This window comes from Mytilus galloprovincialis, chromosome 8, assembly GCF_965363235.1.
Source record: "Mytilus galloprovincialis chromosome 8, xbMytGall1.hap1.1, whole genome shotgun sequence".
NCBI lineage: Eukaryota > Metazoa > Mollusca > Bivalvia > Mytilida > Mytilidae > Mytilus > Mytilus galloprovincialis.
Genome location: NC_134845.1, coordinates 24,662,847 through 24,674,557, shown reverse-complemented (window position 1 = coordinate 24,674,557; position 11,711 = coordinate 24,662,847). Strand labels below are relative to the sequence as shown.

At 30.4% G+C, this 11,711-nt stretch overlaps 1 protein-coding gene across 2 annotated transcripts in view; it reads right to left on the bottom strand.

The window, feature by feature from the left end:
- Positions 1 to 1,862: 1,862 nt before the first annotated feature.
- LOC143085381 (uncharacterized) overlaps positions 1,863 to 11,711 on the bottom strand; it is a 113,104-nt gene continuing 103,255 nt past the window's right edge. For both annotated transcript variants that reach the window (XM_076261676.1, XM_076261677.1), the window contains 2 exons: positions 11,430 to 11,550; positions 1,863 to 5,833 (listed from right to left, as the gene is read on the bottom strand). In XM_076261676.1, the coding sequence (XP_076117791.1) occupies positions 5,755 to 5,833; positions 11,430 to 11,550 (200 nt within the window). In that variant the 3' untranslated portion in view covers positions 1,863 to 5,754. The remainder of the gene's footprint in view (positions 5,834 to 11,429; positions 11,551 to 11,711) is intronic.

Sequence of the window (11,711 nt, the reverse complement as noted above, 5' to 3'; positions counted from 1 at the left end):
AACCATGAAAATGAGGTCAAGGTCAGATGACACCTGCCAGTTGGACATGTACACCTTACAGTCCTTCCATACACCGAATATACTAGCCCTATTGCTTATAGTATCTGAGATATGGACTTGACCACCAAAACTTAACCTTGTTCACTGATCCATGAAATGAGGTCGAGGTCAAGTGAAAACTGTCTGACAGACACGAGGACCTTGCAAGGTACGCACATATCAAATATAGTTATCCTATTACTTATAATAAGAGAGAATTCAACATTACAAAAAATTTGAACTTTTTTTTCAAGTGGTCACTGAACCATGAAAATGAGGTCAAGGACATTGGACATGTGACTGACGGAAACTTCGTAACATGAAGCATCTATATACAAAGTATGAAGCATCCAGGTCTTCCACTTTCTAAAATATAAAGCTTTTAAGAAGTGAGCTAACGCCGCCGCCATAGCCGCCGCCGCCGCCGTAGCCGCCGCCGCCGCCAGATCACTATCCCTATGTCGAGCTTTCTGCAACAAAAGTTGCAGGCTCGACAATAAAAATGAGTGAAAAAACAAAAACGCTAGTATTTCTTATTGATGCCGTTTGGATGATGTACATTAAGTTCCTTTATCCAAAAGCTTTCCCGAACCTGTCGCTGGGCATCACTCCAGTGAATATTCTGTTCAATCACTAGAATTTTCATGCGGTTAAAGTCATCATGTTTGTGACCCGACTGTCTGAAGTGCTGAGAAACTGGTAGAAGTGGCTTCTTAGAGATATCACTCCTATGGCCATTGAGGCGTTTGTGGAAAGGCTGCTTTGACTCACCAACATATTGGAGGCCACAAAGCCTTTCCACAAACGCCTCAATGGCCATAAGAGTGATATCTCTAAGAAGCCACTTCTACCAGTTTCTCAGCACTTCAGACAGTCGGGTCACAAACCTGATGACTTTAACCACATGAAAATTCTAGTGATTGAACAGAATATTCACTGGAGTGATGCCCAGCGACAGGTTCGGGAAAGCTTTTGGATAAAGGAACTTAATGTACATCATCCAAACGGCATCAATAAGAAATACTAGCGTTTTTGTTTTTTCACTCATTTTTATTGTTAATATACACAGTCACGTATATTGATTTATAGTGTTTTGTTTATATTTTGATATTCAGGCTTTTGGATTAAAATCAATCGACCAAAACTTACCTGTATTATTACTGATCTATTTTTACACCTTATACATTATGTATCAGTATTGTTAAAACTTGTGACACTTGAAGAAGGCCATTTGTTGAGCCGAAATATTTGTCAGCACGATTTAATAACAACATTTTCCTATAATAACATCTTATATCAGTACCGTTGTGCAAATCTTTAGACTGATATATATATATATATATATATATATATATATATATATATATATATATATATATATATATATACATATATATATATCATACAGGCGCTGCTTGAATGATGCTACATAGAAATGAAAAGTTCATTTGGGAAACTATCATATCTCTTGTTCTCAACCGACCTTCATTGTTAATTTCTAGATGTAAATCAAGATATGATACTTACTTATTTGTATCTGTTGTATCCTTTATCTAAAGTTCAATGTGAAATATAAGTTCAACGTAATCAACAAATTATTTAGTAACAGAACGTTATCTGTATAGAGATATGTGAAGTTAAAGAACACTTCTTAAGAATTTTCATACGAATAAAGGAACAAGCCTACATGAATTGAAGCACAGTTGGTTCCCATTAGAATGCTTCTCAAACAATAATAATATTACAATACATTTTAATCCTGAAAAAGTCTACATAGTTTTATAAAAAATATATATTCGGTAAAATAAATGACAACACGTAACAGCAATGCAGAGAACTAATTGATTGTCAGAATCAGAAATAAGATTTGTTTTCATAGGATGAGTTAATATAAATACACAAATAGAAAGCTATAATGCATGATTTCGAGATGAGCAAAATAGAAATATAAGTAAAGCCAACTTATCAATCAAAAATATTTTACATATATTTATTTATAAAATACACAATGGAATGATGCTGCCAAAATTTCAATTTCGGATTAAAAATGTTTATAAAACGCATATTTGTTTAAGAACATCTGTAAATATTAAAATTAAAAGCTGTGTTTCTAACAATTAAACTAGAGGCTATAAAGAGCCTGTGTCGCTCACCCTGGTCTACGTGCCTATTAAACAATGGACACAGATGGATGATGGATTCATGACAAAATTATGTTTTGGTGATGGTGATATGTTTGTAGATCTTAATTTACTGAATATTCTTGCTGCTTACATTTATCTCTATATATAATGACCTTGGCCAAGTAGTTACAGTGGAAAATATTTTGTAAAAATTTACAAAATTTACAAAAAATGTTAAAAATTGACTGTAAAGGGCAATAAATTTTGTTCATGTTGACTTATTTTAAGGTCTTACTTTGCTGTACATTATGGCTTTTTACAGTTTATCTCTATCTTTGATATATATTATTCAAGATAATAACCAAAAGGTGCAAAATTTTCTTAGAATTACCAATTATGGCACAGCAACACAACCGGACACATTTTTAAACAAGATACCCTAATGATGATTGTGGCAAAGTTAATTAAATTTGGCCCAGTAGTTTCAGAGGAGAAGAAATTGTAAAAGTTAACGACGGACGACATACGACATATGACGGACAACGGACGCCAAGTGATGAGAACTGCTCACTTGGTCCTGTGGGTCAGGTGAGCTAAATATAAGAGTTATTGGCGATAACATGTTTAGAAAGAAGCGCACCTGCGCATAATATCTTAATTTTGTTTTAAATTTTTTAAAAATTTTTGAATTATATATACATACTTTATTGAAAACTTTCACATTTGTTAGTTTGATACAGAAAGTACCGGTACCTTATCCCGGCCTCGTTAAACATAAGTTTGTATATTTAGAAAATTTGTTAGTTATGGTTAGTACATGTATTCAAGATTATAAAATATATACAATATAATATTGTGTATCCATTATTTCAATATTAATCAATAAAGAGGGAATTATATTTAAGAGAGAAAGTTAGAAAAGAAGAGAAAATAATAAATAAATAAAAAACAAATGCAAAAGAAAGAAAAACAAAAAAATATCAAACCTATAAATTAAAAAAAAAACCCAAAACAACCTTGAAATTTAGGATTTGACAGTATTATTGTTTTCTTAAGATACAACATTAAATAAATTTGGCAGCACAGTTGGTTTTCCATTGTAAATAATTCAAACAAACACAAAACAGATATTAAAGAATGTACACGCTATTTTAGGCACAAAACAAGAACAAAAAACAATAAACCACATATAGTGGTGTAGAGAAGGCTAAAACAATATACATAATAACATTACATAGGGTAATGGTAAGTGTTTAAGTGTACATTTTTCTAGTAATGGAAACGAGCAGTCCCAGGAGAGGTTTGCAATGTGAAGAGGCTTTGTTTTAAAAAAAATATTCTTTTCTAGTATTAGATTTTCTTTTAGAAGTAGCGCACCTGCACATAATATTTTATTCTAATTCAAATTGTTTTTAAAATAAACTCAAGTTTTATATATATTCATATTACATGAACCTGGTGTGATCACAAATCTTTTGAAATTTCTTGATATGATCCCTAATTATTACGAATTGAGATTAAAATTTATTTTAAAGTGACAACTATTTGATAAATTGATCATTTATCCAACCCCCTCTTTTCGAACTTTTTATTCATCGTAATAAAAGTTTGATATCACATTCTTTAACAGCTGCATCTGGTATAAAAGTGATATCAACCATTTATAACAAATACCTGACGGTAAAAAGGAAGTTGTTGAGTGATGAATCTGAAAACACGTCACACGATGTAGTTGACTAATATAAACCCTGACACCAAATTTCAGAAACCCTTATTATGTATTTACTGAAAAAAATGGGACGAATAGTCTTCATGAGACGGACGAACGAATGGATGGACGGGTGAACAGACAAAGGTTAAACATTAGAACATACTCACCCCTTCCCGTCCAATGAAAAGTCAGTTTCCCCCCCTCTAACTTTCATAGTACATGGTTTTCTATGCACTATGAATGCTATACATGAATGACTTTTCATTGTCAGTTAATTATGAAAGTGAACTCCTAATAACTGCACTAACCAAGTGTACAATCCCCCTGAGGCATTTGCCATGGGAAAAGAGCCTACTGCTTAAAGATGAAAGAGCAAAGATTAAAACAAAACATTTTGAATTTTGCAAATGTTCATGCGTTTTCTAACGGTACACATATATAGAATAAACAAAAACAATTTGGGTAAGGAAGTAAGTAAAATAATACTTATTTAATTTATATACCTGACATTTGAAGGAATTTATTTTTTCTTTCAAGAAAACAATGCCAGACTGCTGATATATAAAGCAAAGATTTTTTTTCAGAGAAACACAAATACATGTAAATTTGTCAATAAAAAGTAAGCATTTAATGTTGAATGGTCTGAATTCAAATATTTATACAGAGAGTTTTATATTTATAAAAAAAGTCAAATTTCTGCTTTTTAAAATAATTTTTTTTTCAAGATATATAAGTATTATATTTTACCTTAAGCAGAAGAAAAAACAATTTATCCATTCGGTCCTCACAAACTATGTCCGAGCTTTTTCATTCCATTCATTCAAATGATGATTTAAATTTAGTTCATTATGAAAAGTGAACTCTTAACTGTGTTTGAACATAACAATGGGAAAAGGTAATTTCGAAAGGTCATTCGAAAGTGTGAATATGTTCTACATTGGTCAGACAATACTTGGTCATGTTTTATGAAGAGTTAAGCCCTCGGCTTCGCCTTGGGCTTAAATCTTCATAAAACATGACCAAGTATTGTCTAACCTATAATTGTACCCCAACTATTTTTGAGCGCGGGTATAAATACTGTTAACATGACATAGAGCACTTTATTAGCCTGATATCTTTAACTAGTTTTTCTTAATACATAATAGTTAAATGTATTCGTACTATATAGTAAGCAAATTTGCTAGTTGGTTGATCTTTGCTTCCAACAAAGCACTGACCATTTATAATAAAAGCATGTGAACATCTGTTTTAACTCATCTTCTTGTTCACATAAGTAAGAGATATGACCTTGTGTTTAAATGTTTGGCAGCCATTTACTGTTTACATATGAACAATTCATTCATTAAAAGTTAATGCCAATTAACACTTTACAATTGTTTATGATCATAGTTGATGAGTTTTATTTTCATTACAGAAAAATGTATTAAGGTTTAGGACATTTGCTACAAGCACTATAAACAATAAGCAGAAAAAAACATGTTTGAAATGAATATATTGATTATAACAGTACCATATCTTGTGGTACACATCATGGTCATACAAAGGCATAAAGAACATTTCCATTTTTTTTCAAATTGAATTTACAAGCATAGTATTAAGCAGAACTATTATTGAACATTTGCGATTAAATACAAGGTTGGTGGTTGCTTTTCTCAATATCTTTAAGATTAAACGGTTGCGGTTATAAAAAAAAATCATAGAGGGTGTGAAAGCCTGTTTAAAAAAATTTCAGAATAGAAAAGAAAAAGAAAGCACATGCAGCTGTATATTCTTGTATTTTTGTTCTATTTGTAAGGTTGTATATGATTTGTACAATGATATTTGTTAGTCAAATTGATATGCATGACAAAAAGTTTGCAAATTAAATGTTTTTCGAAAGGTTCAATTTTCATCATCAGTGGTATCTGCTTTTTCCTCTTCTTGAGTATCTGTTTCCATTTTGAACGTTTCCTCGTTGTCTCTAAAAATAAATACAGCTCGATAAACGACATGCATTTGTATTTGTCAATCCTCTTACATTGGTTGAATAATACATTTTTCATTACTGAATGCAAAACAATTAAGGAAAAACCCAAAAGCCTGATTTAGGACAAATAATTGTACGAAAACCAAATCTTACAGACAACTACAGAAGACAATAACTTCCGACTGTTTCACAATACTTTACACACCCCTACAACATTTTTTGTTATACTCATTTATTACCATATATCAGGTTAACAAAAATGATGGAAAACTAATTTCTGTTGAAGCTTATATCTCTTACAATGATATCTGATTTTCTGTGTTGAGTATCATGTTTTAGAATAAATATTGTATGCGCTCTAACAGATAATTTTTGTGTTATGGTGTAGCATTGCAAACACAGGTAAGTTCGAATTGTTTAATATATATATAACGTGATTCAAATTTGTGAGGTATCAAAGGTTTCACAAAAGTTAATCAGACTCTTTGCCAAAATATAGATTACACAAAAATTGAAAAAAATTATACGAATAAATGAAGTGATCGACACCTTCGTTATGCTTTTCTTAAAAAAAACTTCATATCTTGCCTAATCGACGGAAACAAATAAGTAATCATTTTGCCAATTCTTACCTATTTAATTTGATAACTAATATATGTGTACAAGCTCTATCAAATACTTTCACACCAAATTTGATTATAGAAAGTGACGTATTTCTTCTTGTTTTCAAAGTTGTTGTTTGGATAATTTTTTGTAGCGACGCATTGCAATCTGAGAAACTATTTCAGCAGTAAAAAACTGTTTTGTATATGAATATATGTAGGTCCAATCACGGGGTAGATATCTACCTATCAAAGATGACCTTTCATTTTGCCAAAATCAAAATTTGTTTTCCTATTATTTTCGCCTTTATATAGTTTATTCACAATTGATATAAGCATCTTGGTTTTATTTCATTGTAAAGTTGGAATATGACAGTAGTTGTCCATTCATTTGATTTTGCCATATGATTAGAGACTTTCCGTTTTGAATTTTCCTTGGAGTTCAGTATTTTTGTGATTTTACGTTTTCAGTCTATGGAAGAAACGATCCGACAAAAACTTTTCTTATATAAACGAGCGATATTGTCTTATACCAACGAGTTGCATTGTGGGAAATTTCAGACGAATGTTAGTATTTGTACGAAGAAAGGCAGATTTCTCGGCATAAAGTAATGACCATTTTCTTAAAACAGGTTGATATTTAATACGACATACGTCTGGTGTATAATTTCCATGAATTATTTTATGCAATAACAAGCAAGTTGTATTTAAACGAGAAAATTGAATTGTTGAATAAATGAAACATAAATTCACGATTTATCATTTGTAGATGTACGCATTCTATAAATATTATGTGGCAAATTCAGTGGAATGCAATTGAGATGAATTTAATTGTTTGCTAAGACAAAATCACCTATCAGTCAAAGATACTGCTATATTTTATTATATCAATGCGATATTTGTCTTATATCAAAGCGATGATTTTTTTAATATCAAAAATTTATGAATGCGATACTTTTCTAATATAACTGCTATAGTTTCTAATATAAAATGAATACGATGACACGTCACAATGCATGTCAAGAAAACTGCAAACATAATTCACAAACTTAGATCATGACCGGTTTAATGTTTTAGGATCAATATCACTAAAATTTCGTTACTGTAACAAAATTAACGCTTACATGAATTTATCATTTCGAAAATGTTGCTTGACCCTATTGATAGTTGAAAGTGTTAACAACCGTTTTAAATCACATGGTTTAACCGACTAATTCTATTTGAAGTGATGATGCAATGGCGGAATTTAAATGCGGTTGCAAATAGTCTACCGACCTATTAGATTCTAATATACTGGTAACACTGCTATAGCCTATCCGCCTTGGTAATATCGAAATAGACAAAAAAATGTCATTACTTAAAAGAAACATTCATTCAAACAAATCCAATCCAATACAGCTCCAAATTACAATGAATTTTCAAATGGTAAAAAAAATAATCCAAACAAATTAAAATGTACAAATGCTGATGTCCCGAACTTTGAAGATATCAACTGAGTACCCTCAGACTATAAATTGGACACCTTCAGATGCAACGAAAATCAAAATTATTGTCAAACAGAAAATGGATGTATTATTAACATAGAAAAAAAAATATTGAGAAGGAAAACAGTTCTTCTTTTTTTTTTTTTTTTTATATCAAAGACTTATCCCGTTGGTAAATCGATATCTCTATGAACATTATCAGCTCGCCGCGCGGACGCTCTTTTACATCACGATGACCGTGAGGGCATTCCGATGTATTGTTGCCACAGAGATTTGACTTTCGTTTTTGACTAGTAACCGATCGTATAATTACGCGAACATTTCTTAGTGCAAAATAACAATCCGTATCGCTTGATATAATATAGGGTTATTGCATGAATATTGGGGAATATTGTCCTGAGTAGAATTATATATTGCACGAGCTTGCGAGTGCAATATATGTTCTACGAGGGACAATATTCCCAAATATTCATGCAATAACGCTTTTATTGTATAGCAATATAATATTTGAAAGTAAAAATTGGTTTGAACTAAGATTTTGTCGTTGATGACGTCATGAATTTTGAAGATTTATTGCACTAGTGCAATATTAGAATTTAATGCACGCTAACTTTTGGTTACTTTCTGTGGGAAATATTATATTGCTATGCAATAAATTCATTTCTTCAATGAGTACTAAAAAAAAGTGTTAAGAACACAAATAAATAAGATGTATATGTCTTTTGACGTTAGAAATGTGTATATATCTACTCTATATTTATAGATTTAGATCGCTCAGTTGGAGGACTGTAAAGTAGTTATTTATAGTGGGAAATTTTAAAAGATTTATAGATATAAGAAGATGGTGCATGAGTTCGAATGATACAACTTTCCATCAAAGTAATAATTTGTTTAAAGTAAACCATTATAGATCAAAGTAGGGCCTTTAACACGAGGCCTTGGCTCACAGCGAACACCACGCTATATAGGAACAAAAACATTACTGGTGTTAAACCATTCAAACAGGAAAACCAACGGTCTAATTGTATAAAAAAAGGAGATTCAAAAGTACAGGTCAGATTTTGTCGAATTAATCTGAACATACAGTCAGTATGATTCATCTTTGTCACAAGTTAGTTTCATTGCTATCAATAAAGAAAGTCTTCCATGCGTGCGTTGCAAGCATATCGGATATATATTATTTCGATGCGTTCATTATAAAATTTGCTAAATATTATATATGTGAACAATCATTTTGATACTTAGCTATTGATTACGACATTGCTCATTAAACCCTTATTTGATTAGTTTTGCTTCCAAAACCAATTGAGAAATTTGTAAGATGTTACCAAAAGCAATTTGAATTTACGCAATTGGTCTTAAAACTGCTTATTTACATACAATACTACTAAGAAGTAAAATTACAAAAATACTGAACACTGATGAAAATTCAAAACAGAAAGTCCCTTATCAAATGGTAAAATCAAATGATAGAACACACAAAACGAATGGATAACAACTGTCATATTTCTGACTCGGTACTGGCATTTTCACATTTTGAAAATTGTGGAGCGAACTTGGTTTTATAGCGCTTAACCTCTCACGTGTATGACAGTCTCATCACATTCTGTCATATTTACAACGATGCGTGAACAAAACAGACATAATAGGGAAAATTGTCAAAATATGGGTACAGCAGTCTAATATTATAACTAATAAGTACTAATATTGATATAAGAAAAACACTGCTATGAAATTTTAAAAGTATCGCATTGATATAAGAACTAATAGCATTTGTTTATTTATGTATATAAGAAAAACACAGCACTTCAAATTTTACACGGACATAAACTTTACCTTCTAACTAACTTATGAATGTATATTTAGACTCAATTGTTGTTTATATTTGAACAATAAGTTTTAAAGTTAGTATTTTCTTAATTTTTCGTTGCCGAAAACAACATTTTCCGCATGGAATGTCAGCATATTTACAATTAGTATTAGACAATATCGCTATGTGATATATGAAAAGTTTTTATCGATACGCTTCTTCCATAGACTGGTTTTATATTCATTTATCATATAATGCGTTGCGGACACTTCCATGCTCTGCACATTACGCATTTAGTATATCAACTATGTTTTACCTATTAGATATTGATTGAGTTCTTTAAATTAGTCGATTGATAAATATTTCCATCATATATTGAGACTATCGATTAGGTTAAAAGAGAATAAAGTTACTGTTACACATTGGTCACATGTACTTTCGTTTAGTGTTTGCCAAAGACACGTTCTTCAAAAGTAACCACATATTAAATAGATACTATAACTAAATTAATACTGAACATTATGGATTTCTTTCGACACATTCACATTCAAGCTGAACAATACAAATTTAACATTAAAAAATATGTAATGTTTTCAAGCTTCTTTAAAGGACTCTAAAAATCAAAATTATTCATGAAGTTTTCAAATAAAAAGGTTTTCCTTTAAATTTTCAATGTGTAGCGACAACATAATTTTTAAAGCTTCTTATTTTGTACAAACAAATTATTCATAACCATCTGATGGGAATAGGAACACATTTCTAAAAAGGAAAACAAAAAGAAAAAAAAAATCTTTTTATTTTCTCCTTAATATAAGGAATATCACCAATTTTCGTAGGTAATAATTATACATTCTCATTTTAGGAATTGATGAAAAACCTAAAAAAAACTTAATAATTGATACTATCTTTCAAATTCTAAATATAACAATCTGAATTCAAAGCATGATGAAAATTAATGTAATGTTTGCAACATTTGAAAGACCTCTAAAAACTATTGAATTATTATTCAAGCTTCCAAATAAAAATATTTTTCTTTTTATATTGTATGTGTGACAAAGTAAGTTTAAAAAGTTCCAGCTTTATCTAAAACAAATTATTTATAGAAATTTGTTTAAATTTGAACAAATATCTGAAAACAGAAAACCCAGCAAAAAAAGATTTTGTCCTCCAAAACTGTAAGGAAAATCATCAATTTTGTGAGAAAAAAAATTAAGAATTTTACATCTCATTCTTGCAAATGATTAAGACCATAAAAACCCTTCACTGTTGATGCTGTCTTTCATATTTAAAATACAACAATGTTTTTGTTCAATGGAAAACAGTATGTAAGTGCTTCCATGTTTTTTTTCAGGAATAAGGAAACATAAAGAGGTTACACAAAGAGAGAAATTGCTCCTTAATTGAAATGAGCAGTTTATAGCTATTACTCAAGATGATTTGTAATTGAAACAGCAGTATATATAAGACATACTTACTTTCGAAAGGCACATTAATAAATATGGCTTTGTTCAACATATTGTGAACGCTTTATAGTTCACTTACTGGGATATCGTTATAATTGCTCGTTTGGCATTTCTTTTCATTTTTGAGAGAACAAAAACAAAAAAAAGGTTATAAAAATCAGTTTAAAATGACAAGACATGATAAAAAAAAGCAACAACATATAAACAACACTGTCCGTAAAGCTAACTTACGCATCAAGTGTTTTGTCAATTATAATCGGTTGCTTCCATGAATCCATACTCTTAGCACTGTAATGGTCGTAGTATAATTTTACCGGTCGGATTTCAGTTGGAAGCCTGATACTTGCTGAAGCTAAAACAATGAAATAGAAAAAAAGCTCATGCCCACAGAAGTAACATGTTTTTTTTTTATAAATAAGACTCACCAGTGACACTGTAATCATAACATAAGGGCATTGCAATCTTAATTTCAATACATTGTAAGGTCTTGAAAGATAAAACTTATCTAATCTA